Here is a 23,245-nt window from a genome sequence, read left to right on the forward strand (position 1 = left end):
CATCCAGGAGCCTCCTGGATCAGCAGCACCAGGGAACCATCTCACCCCTGAGACAGCCCTGGGGAGGCTGCACCACGAGCACTGGGGGCAGTTTTGGGCCCTCCCTCCAAGAAGGACCTTGAGGGGCTGCAGCAGGTGCAGCAACAAAGCTGGTGGGGGGTCCTGAACACAAGTCCTGTGAGGAGCAGCTGGGAGAACTGGGACTGCTCAGCCTGCAGGAGAGGCTGAGGGAGACCTCACTGCTCTCTGCTGCTCCCTGGAAGGAGGCTGGAGCCAGGGGGGGCCTGGGCTCTGCTCCCAGCCAGGAGGAGAGGAAATGGCCTCAAGGTGCACCAGGGCAGGTCCAGGCTGGATAGCAGGGAAAGACTTTTCAGCCAAAGGGTCATCAGGCACTGGCCCAGGCTGCCCAGGGAGGTGGTGGAGTCCCTGTCCCTGGGGGTGTTCAGTGGACATTGGGATGAGGAGTTGAGGGCCATGGTCCCAGTGCTGTGCACAGGGAGGTGCTGGGTTATGGTTGGACCTTCCTCAGGGCCCTTCCAGCCAGGCAGTTGCACACTGCCATGCTTCCATAACCACCCCTCCTGGCCCCAGCCAAACCAGGGCACTTGGGAAGGTGGAACAGGAATGAAAGCCAACCCTTTTGTCCTTGCATGGCCAGCTCTGCCAGGTGCTCACAGGGACAGGAGGAGCAGCAGGAGAGCAAGATCCAGAGCTGAGATTCTGCACAGCTGGAACAATCTCCAGGCCCAGAAGGCTGGGAGAGGGGCAGAGGGGAAGCCACACTCACCTGCACGTGCTCTGCCCAGTTCTCCTCACTCATGGATTTCTGCAAAGACAAAATCACCTCTGAGCAGTCTCAGGAGAGGCAGCAGGTTCCACACAGCAAGGGGACATTCACACTGCCACCACCTGCAGCCTGGGACACACAGCCAACCTCTGCTTCTCCCTGTGCCCAGCTGGGCATGGCAGGAGGACAGTGATGGGGCAGTGGGACTGAGGCACCCTCGGCAAGGCTGCAGCTGACACCAAGCCCTGTGGCCCAGCTGACTGCTGGAGGGAAGGATCCATCCAGAGGGTCCTGGGCAGGCTGCAGAGCTGGGCCCAAGCCAACCTCCTGGAGTTCAACAAGGCCAAGGGCAAGGTCCTGCAGCTGGGTCTGACCAAACCCAAGCACAGAGCCAGGCTGGGTGAGGAGTGGCTGAGAGCAGCCTGCAGGAGAAGGCCTTGGGGCTGTCAGCTGGTGACAACCTGCCCAGGAGCCAGCAGTGGTCCCTGGCAGCCCAGAGCCAGCTGAGTGCTGAGCTGCAGCCAGAGCAGGGAGAGCAGCAGCACAGGGAGGGGATTCTGCCCCTCTGCTCTGCTCTGCTCAGCCCCCACCTGCAGCACTGCCTCCAGCTCTGGGGCCCCCAACACAAGAAGGACCTGGAGCTGCTGGAGAGGCTCCAGAGGAGGACACAGAGATGAGCAGAGGCTGCAGAACCTCCCCTGTGGGGCCAGGCTGGGAGAGCCGGGGCTGTGCAGCCTGGAGAAGAGAAGGCTCCAGGCAGACCTCAGAGCAGCCTTCCAGTACCTGAAGGGCTCCAGGAGAGCTGGGGAGGGACTCTGGCCAAGGGCTGGGAGTGCCAGGATGAGGAACAATGGCTTTGAGCTGGGAGAGGAGAGACTGAGAGTGGAGAGGAGGAAGAAATTGTTGAGAGTGAGGCTGGGGAGACTCTGGCACAGGCTGCCCAGGGAGGCTGTGGCTGCCTCCTGCCTGGAGGTGTTTCAGGCCAGGCTGGATGAGGCCTTGAGCAAGCTGGGCTGGGGGGAGGGGTCCCTGCCCATGGCAGGGGGCTGGAGCTGGAGCTGGCTGAGCTTTGAGCTCCCTTCCAACCCAACCCACTGAAGGAATCTGGGAGACTCCAGCAGCCATGAGCTGGGGCTGTGTGACTCTGGGGCTGGCTCACTGCAGAGCCATCTCCCCAGGCTCCAGGGGGGGCAGGGGTCCCAGGGATCATCTGCAAGGCTGAGCCTTCAGAATGTAAAGATGTGAACTGCTTTTCAACAGCCAAGTCAGGAAGAATCCTCTGGAATCAGGAGCTCTGGCAAAGGAAACTGAGAAGCTAATATCCCATGGAGTTCAGAGCCAGCCCTGGGGAGCAGCCTGGGATGGGAACCTTCTCTCCACTCTGCCAGGAGCATTGGCTGCAGGAGGCTGAGAGCCCCTGGGGGCTGAGCCTCACCCCCACTGCTGGCACAGGTACCAGGGACTCCTGCTGCCACTGCCCTGCAAGAGCAAAGGAAACCTCTCAGATACCCAAGCATGAACCTCATGCACAGCTGGGAATGGTGGATGGAGGACACAGAAGCACAGAGTGCCAGGGGCTGGAAGGGACCTCCAGGGATCATCCAGTCCAAGCCCCCTGCCAGAGCAGGGCCACCCAGGGCAGCTCACACAGAACACAGCCAGGGGGGCTCTGAATGGTTGCAGTGAAGGAGACTCCACAGCCTCTCTGGGCAGCCTGCTCCAGGCTCCAGCACCCTCAGAACTGCCTCCTCAAACAGCAAAGGGCTGCCAGAAGAAGGGGCTGTGCCCAGCAGCAGCTCCCACTTGCACCTCAATGGCAGCAGCTGGCCAGCTGGGAGACTTCTCAAGGACATGCTGCAAAACCAAGGAAATGGCAGAGCAGGGAGAGCAGAACAGCAGAGCAAGAGGCAGACCCACTCTGCAGCCCTTGGAGAAAGGCTTCCTGCTCTCACTGCAGCTCTCCAGGAAGGCATCAGCCAACAGGAAAGCTTCAAGGTGCAGAGGTTGAACTGCTGACTCCTCCCTGGGCCTTCTGGCAGTGGGTCTGCTGGGCAGCAAAGACAAACCAGAGCCTTCACTGATGGACCAGGAGGCCTTGGAAGCAGAGGTGGCTGTGCCAGAATGGTGCCATCAGATCACCACCCCTGAGCCACATCTCCAGTCCCAGCACTGGGAGGTGAGGGAGCAGAAAAATTCACACTTCTGCCTTCTGCTGCCAGAACACCAACAGACCCTCTCCTGACCACAGCAGAGGCACCCCTGGAGGTGTCTCATTTCCTGCAGACTGGCTCACTAGTGTCACAGAGCACCTCAGCAAGCTGCTGGGCTCTGCTGAGACTCTGCTCAGCAGGCCTCTGGTACCTGCAGGGAGGAAGCCTCTGGAGTGCAGCTGGACACCAGCACAGGGCTGCAGACACAGCACTCAGGAGGTGGCAACACTGCACTGTGGCTCAAGGGACTGCAGCACTGCTGGAGAGGAGAGGCTGAGAGCCCTGGGGCTGTTCAGTCTGGGGAGGAGAAGGCTGAGAGCCCTGGGGCTGTTCAGTCTGGGGAGGAGAAGGCTGAGAGCCCTGGGGCTGTTCAGTCTGGGGAGGAGAAGCTGAGAGCCCTGGGGCTGTTCAGTCTGGGGAGGAGAGGCTGAGAGCCCTGGGGCTGTTCAGTCTGGGGAGGAGAAGCTGAGAGCCCTGGGGCTGTTCAGTCTGGGGAGGAGAGGCTGAGAGCCCTGGGGCTGTTCAGTCTGGGGAGGAGAGGCTGAGAGCCCTGGGGCTGTTCAGTCTGGGGAGGAGAGGCTGAGAGCCCTGGGGCTGTTCAGTCTGGGGAGGAGAGGCTGAGAGCCCTGGGGCTGTTCAGTCTGGGGAGGAGAGGCTGAGAGCCCTGGGGCTGTTCAGTCTGGGGAGGAGAGGCTGAGAGCCCTGGGACTGTTCAGTGTGGGGAGGAGAGGCTGAGAGCCCTGGGGCTGTTCAGTGTGGAGAGGAGAAGGCTGAGAGCCCTGGGGCTGTTCAGTCTGGAGAGGAGAAGCTGAGAGCCCTGGAGCTGTTCAGTCTGGAGAGGAGAGGCTGAGAGCCCTGGGGCTGTTCAGTCTGGGGAAGAGAGGCTGAGAGCCCTGGGGCTGTTCAGTGTGGGGAGGAGAGGCTGAGAGCCCTGGGGCTGTTCAGTCTGGGGAGGAGAGGCTGAGAGCCCTGGGGCTGTTCAGTGTGGGGAGGAGAGGCTGAGAGCCCTGGGGCTGTTCAGCCTGGGGAGGAGAAGGCTGAGAGGGATCTGATCAATGGCTATCAATAGCTGAGGGCTGGGGGTCAGGAAGGAAGGGACAGGGACAGACTCTGCTCACTTATGCCCTGGGACAGGACAAGGAAATATAAACTCCAGCACAGGAGGTTCCAGCTCAGCATGAGGAGGAACTTCTTCCCTGTGAGGCTCCCAGAGCCCTGGGGCAGGCTGCCCAGAGAGGTTGTGGAGTCTCCTTCCCTGGAGCCTTCCCAGCCCTGTCTGGATGTGTTCTGTGTGCCCTGTGCTGGATTCTCTGCTCCTGCTCTGGCAGGGGGTTGGCTCCAAGATCTCCAAGGTCCCTTCCAGCCCCCAGCATCCTGTGAGCTGTGAATAGAAGCTTAGCAATGGTTGAGTTTATTGGCAGCTCAGCCCTGCCCTGCAGGGTGTGATGGAGCCAGTGCAGGTGGCCACCAGGGCAGAGGACTGCTGCAGAGCTCTGATGTTAAACCAAGAGTCACAGATTGCTTCAGCTTGGAAGGGAGCCTCCAAGGGCATCCTGTCCAACCCCTGCAGGCAGCAGGGACAGCTCCAGCCACAGCAGGCTGCCCAGGGACACAGCCAGGCTGAGCTTGAATGGCTCCAGGGATGAGGCCTCAACCACCTCCCTGGGCAGCCTGTGCCAGTGTCTGGATGTGTTCCTGTGTGCCCTGTGCTGGACTCTATGCTCCTGCTCTGGCAGGGGGGTGGGCTCCAAGATCTCCAGAGGTCCCTTCCAACCCCTAGCATCCTGTGAGCTGTGATGCTCTTTGTCCTTCACAGTCCCATTGATGCCCCTGGACACAAGAAGTGCATGGTGTGTGTTCCAGAGAAGGCACAACACAAACTCATTCCCAGCTGGTACAAGGCCTGCAAAGAGTTGTGCCAGACCATCAGGAGGAGCAGCACAACCTGCTCACAAGGAGAGAAAGGGGCTTCCCATCACAGGGAGCACACAAAGGGCAGAGACTTGGCTCAGCACACTCAGGAGGGAGGAAGAGAAACCCCTGGCAGCTAATTCTGCAGCCTGCTCCTTGGAGAGCATCCATGGCATCTTCTATAAGCCCTCAGTGCCAGGCCAAGTACCAGGGCACTCCTTCTTGTACTTGCTCCAAGAAGGACATTGAGGGCTGGACTGGGTCCAGAGAAAGCCAATGAAGCTGGGGAGGGTCTGGAGAAGAGGGCTGGGGAGGAGCAGCTGAGGGAGCTGGGGGTGTTCAGCCTAGGGAAGAGGAGGCTGAGGGAGACCTCCTTGCTCTCTGCAGCTCCCTGGAAGGAGGCTGGAGCCAGGTGGGGTTGGGCTCCTCTCCAAGCAGCAAGAGACAGGACAAGAAGAAACAGCCTCAAGGTGTTCCAGGAGAGGTTTAGGTTGGACATGAGGAACAATTTCTTCCCCCAAAGGAAGGCCCAGGCTGCCCAGGGCAGTGGTGGAGTCCCCATTGCTGGAGGGGCTTCAAAGCCATGCAGTGCCCAGGGCCATGGTTTGGCAGCAGCAGTGCTGGGGCAGGGCTGGACCTGATGATCCTAGAAGGCATTCCCAGCCTAAACAATGATGCAGTGGGGATGGAAAGAGTACTTGGAGGCTAGGCAAGAGGAAAGTCAGTTCAGAGAGTGCTTCAGGGGCTGGAGGAGCTACCCTTTTGCTCAGCAGTAACAGGGCTGCTAGCACAGAAGAGCCTCTGGGGCAGGTTTGGACCATGCCTATCACAGCCAGGCCATGAGTGCCAAAGGCCCTGCAGAGAACCCAGCCCAAACCTTAGTGTTCCTTAAAAGGGAAACAGCAGACAGCCCCAGAAACCTCTGCAGCCTGGGTGCCTCTGCTCACCTGAGATGGCTGAGGGCAGCTGAAGGTGTGGGTGGCACACCCTGGCACACCTCCATCTGCATCAGATCAGTGCTGAGGGCAACAGGCAGAAGGCTCAGAGCAGTCATGGCACCCAGTGAGCAGAGTCTGGATGGACACTTCAACTACAGCCCCAGACTGCACTGGGTTGGAAGGGAGCCTCCAAGGGCATCTTGAACACCCCCCTGCAGGCAGCAGGGACAGCTCCAGCCACAGCAGGCTGCCCAGGGCTGCATCCAGTCTGAGCCTGACTGTCCCCAGGGACAGGGCCTCAACCCCCTCCCTGGGCAGCTTGTGCCAGGCTCTCCCCAGCCTCCCTGTGCAGAACTTCCTCCTGGTGTCCAACCTGCCTCTGCCCAGCTCCAGTCTCAGCCCCCCTGGCCCATCCCCCCAGGCCCTCCCCCTCCCAGCACACCAGGAGCAGTGCAGCTCCAGAGCCTCTCTGGTGGGTACCAATCACGAGGCAAACTTGCCCCTGGCTGATCAATCCCTTGCAATCCTGTTACCCAGTGTGAACAAGAAGCCTCCCCCAGCCCCAGCACAGCCACCTACCTCCACAAACCTCTTGTGGAAGAGGTAGTGCAGGGTCCTCAGGTGCTGGTGGTTTATGACGTTCGGGCAGAGAGCTGAAAGGAGGGAATGGATAAGGAGGTTACCCCAGAGCAGGGCTTCCTGCAAGCCCCACTGCCTGCCCAGGACCCTTTTCCTGCCCCAGGTTCCAGCTGGCTGTGGGGAAGGCAGGATGCTCATCCCACCTGGAAACAAGGAGGGCCAGGCACACTCCTTGGCAGCTCATCTCAGCTGGAAACTGCTACTTGCAGCTCCCCCCAGCAGTGATGGCTGCTGGCTCTGCCCCTGCCACCCTCCCACAGGAGGATCCACCTGCAGCTTCCAGATGCCTCAAACCTTCACACCTTTCATTAGGGAGCAGCCTGGCAGAGGCAGCAGCTCCAGGCTCTGGAGGCTGTGTCCTTTCTGTGCTGCTCCTTGTGCCAGCCTGGGCTGCACTGCAGCAGCCTGGGGACACCTTACTCAGCAGGGACACATGGGATGGGATGGGATGGGATGGGATGGGATGGGATGGGATGGGATGGGATGGGATGGGATGGGATGGAATAGAATAGAATAGAATAGAATAGAATAGAATAGAATAGAATAGAATAGAATAGAATAGAATAGAATAGAATAGAATAGAATAGACCAGACCAGGTTGGAAGAGACCTTCAAGTTCATCGCATCCAACTTCTCCCCCAGCACCATCTGATCAACTCAACCACGGCACCAAGGGCCTCATCCAGGCTCTTCCTAAACACCTCCAGGGTTGGGGACTCCACCACCTCCCTGGGCATCACATCCCAATGGCCAATCTCTCTGTCTGGGAAGAATTTCTTCCTCACCTCCAGCCTAAGCCTCCCCTGGCACAGCTTGAGACTGTGTCCTCTTGTTCTGCTGCTGGGGGCCTGGGAGAAGAGACCAACCCCCACCTGGCTACAGCCTCCCTGCAGGGAGTTGGAGAGAGCAAGAAGGTCTCCCCTGAGCCTCCTCTTCTCCAGGCTAAGCAACCTCAGCTCCCTCAGCCTCTCCTCACAGGGCTGTGCTCCAGACCCCTCCCCAGCTTTCTTGCCCTTCTCTGGACACCTTCCAGCATCTCAACCTCTTTCCTAAACTGAGGAGCCCAGAACTGGACACAGGACTCAAGGTGTGGCCTCAGCAGTGCTGAGCACAGGGCACAAGGACTTCCCTGCTCCTGCTGGCCACACTCTTCCTGATGCAGGCCAGGATGCCCTTGGCCTTCTTGGCCCCCTGGGCACACTGCTGGCTCATGTTCAGGCAGCTGTCAGTCAGCACCCCCAGGTCCCTCTCTGCCTGGCTGCTCTCAGCCACTCTGCCCCCAGCCTGTAGCTCTGCCTGGGGTTGTTGTGGCCAAAGTGCAGCCCCTGGCACTTGGACTTGTTGAATGCCATCCTGTTGGCCTCTGCCCTTCTGTGCAGCCTGTCCAGGTCCCTCTGCAGAGCCTCTCTGCCCTCCAGCAGATCAACTCCTGCCCCCAGCTTGCTGTCATCTGCACATTTACTGCTGATGGACTCAATGCCCTCATCCAGATCATCAATCAAGATGTTAAAGAGCACAGGGCCCAGCACTGCTCCCTGGGGCACACCACTGGTGCCTGGCTGCCAGCTGGCTGTGGCACCATTCACCACCACTCTCTGGGCTCAGCCTCCAGCCAGTTCCTAACCCAGCTCAGAGAGCTGCTGTCCCAGCCAGGGGCTGACAGCTTGGCCAGGAGTTTGCTGTGGGGGATGGGGGCAAAGGCCTTGCTGCAGTCCAGGCAGACCACATCCACAGCCTGCCCCACAGCCAGCAGGCATCACCTGGGCATGGAAGGAGATCAGGTTGGTCAGGCAGGACCTGCCCTTCCTGAACCCATGCTGGCTGGGCCTGAGCCCTTGGCCATCCTGTAAGAGCTGTGAAGAGCTCAGAGCCCCATGGAAAGGAAAGGCAGCAAGAGAGACCAAAGAAAATGGATTGCAATAGACTCTGGGAACTGGGAGGTAAAATTCCATGGGAAAACAATTTGTAAGGGGAAGAAGAGATAAAAAGAGCTGGGGCTGGAATCAGTGGAGCCTTAGCTGCTACATCAGAAGCTTTCATTGATCTCCATTGCAAGGAGGAAGTTACAGGAATGTGGAAACCAGATCCCCTGCATACAGCAGCACAAACACATCAGACCAGGCAGCCCAGAGCCAAGTGTGAGAGGAACCCACCCACAGCTTTCAGTATTTCAGTATTCCTGAGGTTGGAAGAGACCTCAAAGATCATCGAGTCCAACCTGGCACCACAGACCCCATGGCTAGAGTAGGGAGGACACTGCTGCCCACTGCAGGCTTGAACTCACGACCTTCCCATTGGTAGAGAGGCTCTGCAGAGGGACCTGGACAGGCTGCACAGAAGGGCAGAGGCCAACAGGATGGCATTCAACAAGTCCAAGTGCCAGGGGCTGCACTTTGGCCACAACAACCCCAGGCAGAGCTACAGGCTGGGGGCAGAGTGGCTGAGAGCAGCCAGGCAGAGAGGGACCTGGGGGTGTTGATTGATAGCAGCTGAACATGAGCCAGCAGTGTGCCCAGGGGCCCAAGAAGGCCAAGGGCATCCTGGCCTGCATCAGGAAGAGTGTAGCCAGCAGGAGCAGGGAAGTCCTTGTGCCCTGTGCTCAGCACTGCTGAGGCCACACCTTGAGTCCTGTGTCCAGTTCTGGGCTCCTCAGGTCAAGAAGGACATTGAGAGACTTGAAGGTGTCCAGAGAAGGGCAAGAAAGCTGGGGAGGGGTCTGGAGCACAGCCCTGTGAGGAGAGGCTGAGGGAGCTGGGGTTGCTTAGCCTGGAGAAGAGGAGGCTCAGGGGAGACCTTCTTGCTCTCTCCAACTCCCTGCAGGGAGGTTGTAGCCAGGTGGGGGTTGGGCTCCTCTCCCAGGCAGCCAGCACCAGAACAAGAGGCCACAGTCTCAAGCTGTGCCAGGGGAGGTTCAGGCTGGAGGTGAGGAGAAAGTTCTTCCCAGAGAGAGTTGTTAGCCATTGGAATGTGCTGCCCAGGGAGGTGGTGGAGTCCCCATCCCTGGAGGTGTTCAGGAGGGGATTGGATGTGGCACTTGGAGCCATGTTGTAGTCATGAGGTCTGTGTTGATAGGTTGGACTCAATGATCCTCAAGGTCTCTTCCAGCCTTGGTGATAGTGTGAGACTGTGAGACTGTGAAGGGTCTGATGTGCTACCAACTCAGCCATGAAGGGCTGAGAAAGTCTCCTGGAGGTAGAAACCCAACCAAAGTCTAATGGCAAGAGGGGAGAAGGGCTGCCACAGGTGGTACAGGATGTGGTGAACTTCCACCTTGGAGGTCTTCAAGAGCAGGTTTCCCATTCCCTGGGTGTCAGCAGGAGCAGAAGCAGCTCCCCTGGCTGTGAGGCAGGAGGCTGCCACAGGTTGGTACTGCAGAGCCTTTGCCAGACCTTGCCCCTGCAGCTCCACCACCAGCACCCTGTGTCAGCAGCAGTCCAAGCACTCCAGGGCAGAGCAACTCAAGGTCAGACACCCAGCTGAGTGAACAGGAGCTCACCCTTGGGTTTCCTGAGCCAACCCCAGTGTAATGTGGTTGGAGCAAAGGACACCACCTCCAGCTTTCCAGACCAGCACCAGCCTTGCACCCAGAGCTTGCCCAGTGGGGCCTGGCTGGGCTGTGGACAGCAGTGCAGCACAGAGTCCACTGTGAGAGCAGCTCCTGGGGCTTGTGTTAGCTCTTCACCTGGCACTTGCACCACAAGCTGCCTCATCTGCACAGCTCACATCTGGGGCTGACTCAGGAGCAAAGCCTCCTGCCCACCCTCAGCTGCTAGCAGGGAGGGGATGGCTCCTGGCAGGGTACCAGAGCTGCAAGGCACACACTTCCCTCCTGTGGCACTGCCAGCACTGGACCTGGTGAAAGCTGTTTCTAGGTCTGGTGTGTGGCTGCCACTCCCAGCTGCTACATGAGGCCTCCTGAGCCAGGATGGGACCCAAGCCCGGAGAGCTTGACCCATTCACAATGAGACTCCTCAACCCTGGCCTGGCAGAACAGAAGGTCCCCACAAAGCACTTTGCCTGGGGATGAGGTGGAGGAGCACTTCTTGCACAGACTCAGGGCCCCTGGAGCACCAGAGGCTCTGCCCTGGACATAGAATCATAGAATCACCAAGGTTGGAAGAGACCTCAAAGATCATCAAGTCCAAGCTGGCACCACAGACCTCCTGACTACTAGACCATGGCACCAAGTGCCACATCCAATCCCCTCTTGAACACCTCCAGGGATGGGGACTCCACCACCTCCCTGGGCAGCACATCCCAATGGCTAACAACTCTCTCTGGGAAGAGCTTTCTCCTCATAGCTCATTGCTTTCATGTTGTGAGCACAGGGCCTGTACTGAAGGGAATTCCACTTCAAAACAATGGACAGGAAAACAGGAAATGGGAAGCTAGGTCTTTGCAGATTGCAGGATGAGCAGGCAGATGGCAACCCTGCTGAGGGCTGCTGGGAACCCCAGGAGGAGCAAGCTGTGTGCTGGTCTCTTGGTGCATGATGAGATCAGTCCCTGAGCACGAGGCAGTGGAGGGCAGGGCTGAGCTCAAGCAAACCTCTCTTTGTTGTAGCCTCACAGACACTCCAGTGTCTCTCAGGAAATGCTCTGTGCCACCACAGACCATGGTCAGCAGTCCTCAGAGAAGAAGTGAGGCAGCAGAAGTGCCAGGCTACCCCCAGCCCCTGAGCTACCTGCTAGATTTGGCGCCTGGAGGGAGAGCAGAACGTGGCACAAGGGTTGCCAGCTGCAGGGAAAGGGAAGCCTGCTCTGCTGGGGGCTTCAGGCACGTCTGCATCTGAAGAATTCATTCTCAGGACTCCCAGGCTGCTGCCAGCTTCTTCAGGGCAAAGCTTGGGGCTGCTGGCCAGCTTGTCTTGTCGAGAGCAGATCATAGCTGACTGCTTGTAATTCAGGAGACACAAATGCAGCTGAGAAAGGCAGGGCCTAGCGAGGAGCCAGGGCTGATCAACCTTCTCCTTCAGCCACTGCAAGCTCAGCACTGGGGAGGCCACACCTGGAGGATGGTGTCCAGCTTGGGGCACCTCAGTGCCAGAGGGACATGGAGGTGCTGGGGTGAGGGTGGAGCAGGGCAATGAGGCTGGGAAGGGCCTGGAGAGTGAATCTTGAGAGGAGCAACTGAAGGAGCTGGGGCTGCTCAGTTTGAAGAAGAGGAGGCTGAGGGGAGACCTCATTGCTCTCTACAACTACCTGAGAGGACACTGTGGAGAGGGCAGGGCTGGTCACTTCTCACAGCACAAGAGGGAATGGCCCCAGGCTGCAGCAAGGGAGGTTTGAGTGGGGATTAGGAAGCAGCAGGAGTGGTCAGACACTGGCACAGGCTGCCCAGGGAGCTGCTGGAGTCACCACCCCTGGAGGTGTTTAGGGTGGTTTAGGTGTGGTGCTTGGGGGCAAGGCCTAGGGGTGAACTCTGCAGAGCAGGGTCAGTGGTTGGGCTTGAGGATCCCGAGGGTCTTTGCCAACCTGACTGATTCTGTGAAGCTCAGGAGGGGCTGGGCCTGCCTTCTGATGGCTGGGCCCAGGGGTTCTGCACTGCACTGTGCTGGCATTCAACACCAGAGCTCAGAAACTCACAAGGAGTCCGGGGGCAAACCACCCTTGCAAAGCAAAGGCAAGGGAAGGAACAACCTCCTGCCCTGTTCCAACAAGGAAAGGGCACAGCATGGGAACCTTCCTCCTGCCAGAGGCACACAGTCATCCCTGCTGCTCTCGACTGGAGGCTCCAGGACCCCTGCCGGAGCACTCCCCGGTGGCCGCCCCGCGCCGAGCCCAGCATCTGCCGCAGCCTGGGGACAGCCGTGGCTGCACCCGAGCAGAGGCTGCACCTGAGCAGAGGTTGCACCTGAGCAGAGGCAGAGGCTGCACCTGAGCAGAGGCTGCACCTGAGCAGAGGCTGCACCTGAGCAGAGGCTGTGACTGCACCTGAGCAGAGGCTGCACCTGAGCAGAGGCTGCACCTGAGCAGAGGCTGCACCTGAGCAGAGCTGCGGCTGCACCTGAGCAGAGGCTGCACCTGAGCAGAGGCTGCACCTGAGCAGAGGCTGTGACTGCACCTGAGCAGAGGCTGCACCTGAGCAGAGGCTGCACCTGAGCAGAGGCTGCACCTGAGCAGAGAATGCGGCTGCACCTGAGCAGAGGATGCGACTGCACCTGAGCAGAGGCTGCACCTGAGCAGAGGCTGCGGCTGAGCAGAGGCTGCACCTGAGCAGAGGCTGCACCTGAGCAGAGCTGCGGCTGCACCTGAGCAGAGGCTGCACCTGAGCAGAGGCTGCGGCTGCACCTGAGCAGAAGCTGCACCTGAGCAGAGCTGCGGCTGCACCTGAGCAGAGGCTGCACCTGAGCAGAGCTGCGGCTGCACCTGAGCAGAGGCTGCACCTGAGCAGAGGCTGCACCTGAGCAGAGGCAGAGGCTGCACCTGAGCAGAGGCTGCAACTGAGCAGAGGCTGCACCTGAGCAGAGGCAGAGGCTGCACCTGAGCAGAGGCTGCACCTGAGCAGAGGATGCACCTGAGCAGAGGCTGCGGCTGCACCTGAGCAGAGGCTGCACCTGAGCAGAGGCTGCACCTGAGCAGAGGCTGCGGCTGCACCTGAGCAGAGGCTGCACCTGAGCAGAGGCTGTGACTGCACCTGAGCAGAGGCTGCACCTGAGCAGAGGCTGCACCTGAGCAGAGGCTGTGACTGCACCTGAGCAGAGGCTGCACCTGAGCAGAGGCTGCACCTGAGCAGAGGCTGCACCTGAGCAGAGGCTGCGGCTGCACCTGAGCAGAGGCTGCACCTGAGCAGAGGCTGTGACTGCACCTGAGCAGAGGCTGCACCTGAGCAGAGAATGCGGCTGCACCTGAGCAGAGGCTGCACCTGAGCAAAGGCTGCACCTGAGCAGAGAATGCGGCTGCACCTGAGCAGAGGCTGCACCTGAGCAGAGGCTGCACCTGAGCAGAGGCTGCCAGCAGCCCTCGCCTGCCCTCTGCTGCCCCTGCACTCCCCAGCCACGAGGCTGCGCCTCGCACAGCACTCCCAGGGCTCCACAAGGAGGGAAGAAGGAATCCCCTCCTTAAGGAAGGAAGAAGGGAATCTCCTCCACACCAAACTAACCCTGAAGCTCCCACCACGAGGACACTCTGCTGGGCAAATGAAGAGAGAGAAACTCTTCAAAGGCTATGGCAAAAACCTGCTCAGAGCCTTCCAAGCCTGAGGTGCTCAGCTGATTTCTCACACTGTAACAGGACAGCTGCTAACTGTGCTCAGCTCCATCTCTTGCCTAGCAACATCACTTGCTGCCCCAGAGCCAAGGGATCTCCAGTGAGAAATGCCACTGAGCAGAACCTGGCTGTGCAAACACACCACGGAACACAGACTCCACCACCCCAGGCCTGGGCAGGCTCTGCTCCCTCAGCTCTCAGAACTGTTTTGACTGCAACTTGCATTTGTAACCCTAAGTCTCCCTCCCAGGGGCTCCAAAGAGCATTAAGCAATGAGCCTGCAAGAGCTACAGGCTGGTTAGAGCAGAGCACACTGCCCCATGTGTGAGGAAAGACTCTGTAAAGCTCCACTGCCTCACTCAGACCATTCCTCACCAGCCTCTGCCTTCCCCAGCACAGCTAATTAACTGCAACCCACAGACACTTTCCTGGGACACCTCTGGGACTCAGCAGCAAATCTGCCTCTTGCCCTGCAGTGTTTGCATCTCCTCTGGGCTGCAGCTCAGAAAGAGAGGAGCTGGACCAGCCTCAGATGATGAGGTTTTGCCCCTAGAGGTGCCAAATCATTTCTGTGTTGGGCACTTCCTCCCTGGCTCTGACATTCAGGACTGGCAGGTCCAAAGGATCACATAAAACAGAATCACAGCATGGGCTGGGCTGGAAGGGAGCAAAGCTCACCCAGCCCAACCCCTCAGCACCCAGCAGGGACATCCCCACTGGATCAGCTTGCTCAGAGCCCTGCTGAGCCTCACCTCGAGTATCTCCAGGGATGGGGCCCCAACCACCTCCCTGTTCCAGTGTTCCACCAGCCTCCTGGTGCAGAACCAGTTCCTAACACCCAGTGTTTCAAACCTTGATGATCAACACCTCAGTGCTGCTTAGCAGTCAGCAAAATTCACTGAGAGTGGCTGAGAGTAAGCTCAGGGAGTGAAACAGGAAAGCAGCTTTGGAGCTGCAAGACCTGAGTCACATACAAGCTTGCCTTCTCACACCAACAAACCCTGCCCTCCCCCAGGCCCTCTCACACCAACAAACCCTGCCCTTCCCCAGGCCTGCTCACCAAAAGCCACTTCCCTCTGCTGCTGCTGCTGCTGCTCTCAGCCTCCTTCAGTGAGCAGGTGAAGAGGAGACAGCAAGTAGCAGCCTGGAAGCAGCCCAGGGTGAGGTGAGGAGAGCAGTGTGAGCTCTGCCTCCCTGCCAGCTGTGGATGGACTGCACAGACCAAGAGCAGTGAGTGGGGCTGGGCTGCAGGTCTGGCCCTGCCTCCTCCCTTTCCTGGGCTCTTTCCTCAGTTAGATTGACTTCCACCACAGAAATGAGAAAGAAAAGCCAGCAGCTGAGAGCAAGGCAGAGGGGAGAGGTGGGAAGGCAAAGCCACAGCATGCAGCTGCCACCACTTCCCAATTCAGCTCAAGCAGGACCAGCACTAAGGCAGAAACTCCTCTGCAGCAGACAGCCCTGGGAAAGCACTTCAAAGGAGACAGCAGCCACAGCTCAGCACGGTGTGAAACCCTGCTCTGAACCACAGCTGACAGGGCAGAGAAACTGGACACCTACTGTGCTGCTTGAGACCACCACAGCCACCCAGCACTGCCCTGAGCCTGGCACCCAGGCTCAGGCCCCTCTCACATCACCAGAGCTGCTCAGTCTGGAGAAGAGAAGGCTCCCAGGTGACCTCATTGTGGCCTTCCAGGATCTGCAGGGGGCTCCAGGAAGGCTGGGGAGGGACTGCTCAGGATCTCAGGCAGTGATAGGACTAGGGGGAATGGAATGAAGCTGGAGGTGGGGAGATTGAGGCTGGAGGTGAGGAGGAAGTTCTTCCCCATGAGAGTGGTGAAGCCCTGGAATGGGTTGTGCAGGGAGGTGGTTGGGGCCCTGTCCCTGGAGGTGTTTAAGGCCAGGCTGGATGAGGCTCTGGCCAGGCTGATCTAGTGTGGGGTGTCCCTGCCCATGGCAGGAGGGTTGGAACTGGATGATCCTTGTGGTCCCTTCCAACCCTGACTGATTCTATGATACTGTGATACTATGACTTACCCTGCCCTGTGGAGGCTGCAGAGGACAAATCACTCTCTGGAAGCGCAGGCAGGAGTGAGATCTATTTCTGCTTCAAGGAGTGTCCTCACCAGTGAATGTGTTGTGAAGGACCAGCAGGATTTGGCCATTGCCAGCAGGGGCTACAGCATCTGGACCTCAACACCAGGCCAAGGCAGCAGGCAGGGGGCAGAGAGCATCTGAGAGCAGCAGCTCCCTGCTCCTCTCCTCCAGGGGTGGTTTTCATTTCTCAGGGTTTGGCATGGGAATAACTAAATCATGCCACACAAACACAGCCCCCCAGCATGGGAGGGCTTGGAAGAGACCTCTGGAGATCACCCAAGCCAACCCCCCTGCTCCAGCAGGGCACCCACAGCAACTTGCCCAGGAGCACAATGCCCAGGGGGGGCTTGGAAGCTCCCCAGAGAAGGAGACTCTCACAACCTGCCTGCTCCAGGCCTCCAGCAGCCTCACACCAAACAATTTTCTCCTCCTCTTCAGATGGAACCTCCTGGGTTCCAGTTTGTGCCCCTTGTACCTTGGGCACCACTGGGAAGAGTCTGGCCCCAGCCTCTTGCCCCCTGCCCTTCAGCGCTTGCTGAGCATTGCTCAGCTCCCCTCTGGGGCTGCTCTTGTTCAGGCTCAACCCCCACAAGGCTCTCAGCCTTTGCTCCTCACAGAGCTGCTCCAGGCCCCTCACTATATTGTAGAATAGAATAGAATAGAATAGAATAGAATAGAATAGAATAGAATAGAATAGAATAGAATAGAATAGAATAGGTTGGAAGAGACCTTCAAGATCATTGTGTCCAACCTGTCATCCAACACCACCCAACCAACTAACCCATGGCACCAAGCACCCTGTCAAGTCTCCTCCTGAACACCTCCAGGGATGGGGACTCCACTACCTCCCTGGGCAGCACATTCCAGTGGCCAATCTCTCTCTCTGTGTAGAACTTCCTCCTAACATCCAGCCTAAACCTCCCCTGGTGCAGCCTGAGACTGTGGCCTCTTGTTCTGGTGCTGGCTGCCTGGGAGAAGAGACCAACCCCCACCTGGCTCCAACCTCCCTGCAGGGAGTTGGAGAGAGCAAGAAGGTCTCCCCTGAGCCTCCTCTTCTCCAGGCTAAGCAACCCCAGCTCCCTCAGCCTCTCCTCACAGGGCTGTGCCCCAGACCCCTCCCCAGCTTTCTTGCCCTTCTCTGGACACCTTCCAGCACCTCAACCTCTTTCCTAACCTGAGGAGCCCAGAACTGGACACAGGACTCAAGGTGTGGCCTAACCAGTGCAGTGTACAGGGGCAGGATGTCCTCCCTGCTCCTGCTGGCCACACTGTTCCTGATGCAGACCAGGATGCCCTTGGCCTTCTTGGCCCCCTGGGCACACTGCTGGCTCATGTTGCCTCTGCTGGACCCTCTCCAGCAGCTCCCTGTCTCTCTGGGACCTGGGAGCCCCTTTCACCTCTCCAGTTGCTAGCACAGCCTTGGTGGATCCTCCAGAAGGAAAGAGGAGCAACTTGTTTCTCCTCACAGATCCTAAAAGACAACTTGGCCTAAGGAATGAGCAACCAAGGAGGGAAAATTCCTCAAACCTCATAAATTCATGGGAAGGTTTTGGGTTTTGAGTGAATCAGCTCTCAGGTCTCAGCCTCCCCATCAGTGTGCTAAGCTTAATTGCATTCCCTTATCCTCCAGTGAGGGTTTGTAAGGATTATCTTATTACTGTTTGAACAGCAGGCTGAAGATGTGAAGATTAATATGCAACAGAGTGCTGCTGCCAGGAGCAATAAGCCCACAATTTGTGGTTGGAGAGCACTTTTCAGGCCAAGAAAAGAGAACTTCCTACCCTGGGCTGCTGCTGAAAGGCTTTGCAGGGTAAAGCCGAACAGGGCGCTGCAAGGTGTCAGGCACAGGGGCCCAGGGAGGAGGAAAAAGAGCAGCAGCCCCAGCTGAGAGCCACAGCAAGCCAAAGCAGATGTTGTCAGCTAAGTGGAACTGAAACCCAGGCAGCTCTTGGGAGGCTGCAGCAGCCTCCAAACTCCCTGCCACCAGCCCCAGTTTGTGCAGAGAGCACAAAGGGCTGCGGGGCTCCTGCTGCCCAAGGGTTATCTCCTCCCAGAGCCCCAGCTGAGTGATGACTTGCCTCTTCTGGGAGAGCAGCACTCAGAGCTGACCACCACGTGCTTCTGCAGGGCCCTGCTGAGGTCAGGAGTTCTTTCCCATGGTGGCAGCAGCAGTCTATCAGTCAGCAGCAGCCTATCAGTCAGCAGCACTTCATTCCCCACTGCACACAGTGATAATCCCCACCACTTACCAGCTCTGCTGCTCCTACCATTAATCACACCCTGAAACTCCCTGGGATAAAGGGCAGCACAGATCCCTTGCTGAGCATGGCAGGAGACACAGGGAGCTGCTCTGCTCCTTACTGGTGAGAGGAGTGCCCAGGAAGCTGCCACAGCACTCACCTGGATCGAGGTTAAACCTCCCCAGCAGCCGGAACACCAACTTGCTGAGCACCTTGCGGTTCAGCTTCTCCGGCTTGCCCCTGGCCAGGCCTTGGTACTGCCTGGAAGGAAACCAACAGTCAGCAAACATTAGCCATGGGATCACCTGCAGCAGGGCTCCTGAGCAGCAGCTGTTTGTCACACAATCATAGAATCACCTGGGCTGGAAGAGACCTCTAAAGGTCTCTCATTCACAGAGTCACAGAATGGCTCAGGTGGGAAGGGAGCTCAGAGATCATCCAGCTCCAACCCCCTGCCAGGCCCAGGGACACCTCCCACCAGCCCAGCTGGCTCAGGGCCTCACCCAACCTGGCCTGGGACACCCCCAGGCAGGAGGCAGCCACAGCCTCCCTGGGCAGCCTGTGCCAGAGTCTCCCCAGCCTCACACTGAAGAACTTCTTCCTCAGCTCCACTCTAACCCTGCTCTGCCTCAGCTCCAAACCCTTCCCCCTTGGCCTGGCTCCAGACCCCCTCAGGAGAAGTCTCTCTGCAGCCTTCCTGCAGGATCCCTTCAGCTCCTGGCAGCAGCTCTGAGGTGCCCCTGGAGCCTTCTCCTCTGCAGGCTGCACAGCCCCAGCTCCCTCAGCCTGTGCTCACAGCAGAGCTGCTCCAGCCCTGGGAGCATCCTTGTGGCCTCCTCTGGCCTCACTCCAGCAGCTCTGTGTCCTTCTGCTGGGGACAGCAGAACTCATTTAGTCCAAGCCCCCTGCAGTGAGCAGGGACATCCTCAGCAGCAGAGGTGCTGGTTTGCCAGGTGCTGGCAGGAACAGCCTCTGCCTTCCCCAGCTTAGAGCAAAAGGCTTCAGTGTCTTACAGAGATGAGCAAAGCCACAGCCAAAGCTGAGCAGAAGTTGTCTTCACAGAGCATTGCAGCTCAGGCCTCCCAGGGGCATGGTGAGGAGCCTGAGCTGAAGCCACCTCAGATCTTACTCTGCACATGCAGTGACCCCTTCCTGATGGTACAACCACAGCCCCCTGGCAAAGACTTGAGCAAGTCCAGAGGCTTCTCATCAAGAGAGTGAGCAACTCCCTCTGCTCTTCCTTCAGCACTAAACCTGCAGCCCTGGCACCTGCCCTGGGGGCTACCCCTGAGGGCTGTGTGCCAGCCAGGAGGCACCCAGCCCAGAGCTGACTTCTAAACTAAACTGCACAGGACAAGTTCCCAGCACAGGCAGGGGAACAGCCTGCACCTCTTGTGCCCCTGCCACTCACCCCAGCTTCCTCTCCCTGCAGTTCTGGAGCCCCTATGGCAAGAGGGATGTGGAGGTGCTGGAAGGTGTCCAGAGCAGGGCCAGGAGGATGAGCAGAGGGCTGGAGCTGCTCTGCTGTGAGGACAGACTGAAGGAGTTGGGGCTGTTCAGTCTGGAGAAGAGAAGGCTCCCAGGTGACCTCATTGTGGCCTTCCAGGATCTGAAGGGGGCTCCAGGAAGGCTGGGGAGGGACTGCTCAGGATCTCAGGCAGTGATAGGACTAGGGGGAATGGAATGAAGCTGGAGGTGGGGAGATTGAGGCTGGAGGGGAGGAGGAAGTTCTTCCCCATGAGAGTGGTGAAGCCCTGGAATGGGTTGTGCAGGGAGGTGGTTGGGGCCCCGACCCTGGAGGTGTTTAAGCCCAGGATGGATGAGGCTCTGGCCAGGCTGATCTAGTGTGGGGTGTCCCTGCCCATGGCAGGGGGGCTGGAACTGGCTGATCCTTGTGGTCCCTTCCAACCCTGACTGATTCTATGATACTAACCTCTACAACTGCCCCTGAACTCAGCCTTGCCTGCAGCACACACCAGAGTCTGACTGCCACAGAATGAACCAGGCTGGAAAAGACCTTTGAGCTCAGCACAAGTCCAACCTGTCAGCCAACACCAGCTACCAACCAAGCCATGGCACTGAGTGCCTCAGCCACTCTTGTACACAATGCCAGGGACAGGGCCTGCACCACCCCCCCAGGCAGCCAATCACTCTGCCTGGGAAGAATTCCTTCCCAGCATCAGCCTAAACATCCCTGCAGCTCCTGCAGGAAGCTCAGACCCTCTCCAATTGCTTCAGGATCAATTGCTTCAGGATCAGCTTCACAGCTCTCATTGTGCCCTCCCTTCTCCTGGTAGACTCTGAGCAGCTGTGAACAGAAATAACCTCCTGCCTCACAGCCAGGGGGGCTGAGGACCCTCTGGCACAGAGCCCACAGTGCGCCCTTGTTCAGCTCAGAAGCAAGGATGCTGCACTCCAGAGTGGCAGGATTGATCCCCAGGACAGCCTGCTGGGAAGTCCCCAGGCACTTACCTTGTGATGTCCCTGATGTTGAAGCCAGGAGCACACCAGCTGTCCAGCACCTGCAGCAGCTGGCTCTGCAGCTCAGCAGATTCCCCCACATAATCCTCCACCACGTTGGCTTTGTCCTGCAGCAGCAGTGGGGTGCACATCTGGGAGAGGAAATCACACTCAGGCACAGTGCCTCTGACCCAAACATGCTGAGGGAGAGCACACAGAGGGGGGAAAGAGGTCCAGATGGCAGAAGGAAACCTGGCCAAGGGCTGCTCAGCCATGGCAAGGAGGAGCCAAAGCACTACAGAAACAAGCAGAGCTGCCTGGAAGAGTGAGGAGACCTGGACAGCACAACACAGCTCTGGGGATGGGACATGGGCAGCACAACACAGCTCTGGGGATGGGACATGGGCAGCACACAGCTCTGGGGAAGGGACATGAGCAGCACACAGCTCTGGGGATGGGACATGAGCAGCACAACACAGCTCTGGGGATGGGACATGGGCAGCACAACACAGCTCTGGGGATGGGACATGGGCAGCACAACACAGCTCTGGGGATGGGACATGGGCAGGACAGAGCTCTGGGGATGGGACATGGGCAGCACAGCTCTGGGGATGGGACATGAGCAGCACACAGCTCTGGGGATGGGACATGGGCAGCACAACACAGCTCTGGGGATGGGACATGGGCAGGACAGAGCTCTGGGGATGGGACATGGGCAGCACAGCTCTGGGGATGGGACATGAGCAGCACACAGCTCTGGGGATGGGACATGGGCAGCACAACACAGCTCTGGGGATGGGACATGAGCAGCACAGAGCTCAGGGGATGGGACATGAGCAGCACAGAGCTCTGGGGATGGGACATGAGCAGCACAACACAGCTCTGGGGATGGGACATGAGCAGCACAACACAGCTCTGGGGATGGGACATGGGCAGCACAACACAGCTCTGGGGATGGGACATGGGCAGCACAACACAGCTCTGGGGATGGGACATGGGCAGCACAGAGCTCTGGGGATGGGACATGGGCAGCACAGAGCTCTGGGGATGGGACATGAGCAGCACACAGCTCTGGGGATGGGACATGAGCAGCACAACACAGCTCTGGGGATGGGACATGAGCAGCACAGAGCTCTGGGGATGGGACATGAGCAGCACAGCTCTGGGGATGGGACATGAGCAGCACAGAGCTCTGGGGATGGGACATGAGCAGCACAACACAGCTCTGGGGATGGGACATGGGCAGCACACAGCTCTGGGGATGGGACATGAGCAGCACAACACAGCTCTGGGGATGGGACATGAGCAGCACAGAGCTCTGGGGATGGGACATGGGCAGCACACAGCTCTGGGGATGGGACATGAGCAGCACAGAGCTCTGGGGATGGGACATGGGCAGCACAGAGCTCTGGGGATGGGACATGGGCAGCACACAGCTCTGGGGATGGGACATGGGCAGCACAACACAGCTCTGGGGATGGGACATGGGCAGCACAACACAGCTCTGGGGATGGGACATGGGCAGCACACAGCTCTGGGGATGGGACATGGGCAGCACACAGCTCTGGGGATGGGACATGAGCAGCACACAGCTCTGGGGATGGGACATGAGCAGCACAACACAGCTCTGGGGATGGGACATGAGCAGCACACAGCTCTGGGGATGGGACATGAGCAGCACACAGCTCTGGGGATGGGACATGGGCAGCACACAGCTCTGGGGATGGGACATGAGCAGCACAACACAGCTCTGGGGATGGGACATGGGCAGCACAACACAGCTCTGGGGATGGGACATGAGCAGCACAACACAGCTCTGGGGATGGGACATGAGCAGCACAACACAGCTCTGGGGATGGGACATGGGCAGCACAACACAGCTCTGGGGATGGGACATGGGCAGCACACAGCTCTGGGGATGGGACATGAGCAGCACAACACAGCTCTGGGGATGGGACATGAGCAGCACACAGCTCTGGGGATGGGACATGAGCAGCACACAGCTCTGGGGATGGGACATGAGCAGCACAACACAGCTCTGGGGATGGGACATGGGCAGCACACAGCTCTGGGGATGGGACATGAGCAGCACAACACAGCTCTGGGGATGGGACATGAGCAGCACAACACAGCTCTGGGGATGGGACATGGGCAGCACAGAGCTCTGGGGATGGGACATGGGCAGCACAGAGCTCTGGGGATGGGACATGAGCAGCACAACACAGCACTGGGGATGGGACATGAGCAGCACAACACAGCTCTGGGGATGGGACATGAGCAGCACAACACAGCTCTGGGGATGGGACATGGGCAGCACAGAGCTCTGGGGATGGGACATGGGCAGCACAACACAGCTCTGGGGATGGGACATGAGCAGCAAAACACAGCTCTGGGGATGGGACATGGGCAGCACAGAGCTCTGGGGATGGGACATGAGCAGCACACAGCTCTGGGGATGGGACATGAGCAGCACACAGCTCTGGGGATGGGACATGAGCAGCACAACACAGCTCTGGGGATGGGACATGAGCAGCACACAGCTCTGGGGATGGGACATGGGCAGCACAGAGCTCTGGGGATGGGACATGGGCAGCACACAGCTCTGGGGATGGGACATGAGCAGCACACAGCTCTGGGGATGGGACATGGGCAGCACACAGCTCTGGGGATGGGACATGGGCAGCACACAGCTCTGGGGATGGGACATGAGCAGCACAACACAGCTCTGGGGATGGGACATGGGCAGCACACAGCTCTG

At 58.9% G+C, this 23,245-nt stretch overlaps 1 protein-coding gene across 1 annotated transcript in view; it reads right to left on the reverse strand.

Moving 5' to 3' along the window:
• The window catches only part of EXD3 (exonuclease 3'-5' domain containing 3), a 454,860-nt gene that overhangs the window by 272,794 nt on the left and 158,821 nt on the right, over window positions 1-23,245 (reverse strand). The window contains exons 9-12 of the mRNA XM_068164114.1: window positions 20,500-20,639; window positions 18,188-18,288; window positions 6,426-6,499; window positions 788-826 (exon numbers count right to left, since the gene is read on the reverse strand). Of these exons, the coding sequence (XP_068020215.1) occupies window positions 788-826; window positions 6,426-6,499; window positions 18,188-18,288; window positions 20,500-20,639 (354 nt within the window). The remainder of the gene's footprint in view (window positions 1-787; window positions 827-6,425; window positions 6,500-18,187; window positions 18,289-20,499; window positions 20,640-23,245) is intronic.

This window comes from Melanerpes formicivorus, unplaced genomic scaffold (genome assembly GCF_026170545.1).
Source record: "Melanerpes formicivorus ecotype bairdi unplaced genomic scaffold, bMelFor1.0.p_v2 SCAF_77, whole genome shotgun sequence".
NCBI lineage: Eukaryota > Metazoa > Chordata > Aves > Piciformes > Picidae > Melanerpes > Melanerpes formicivorus.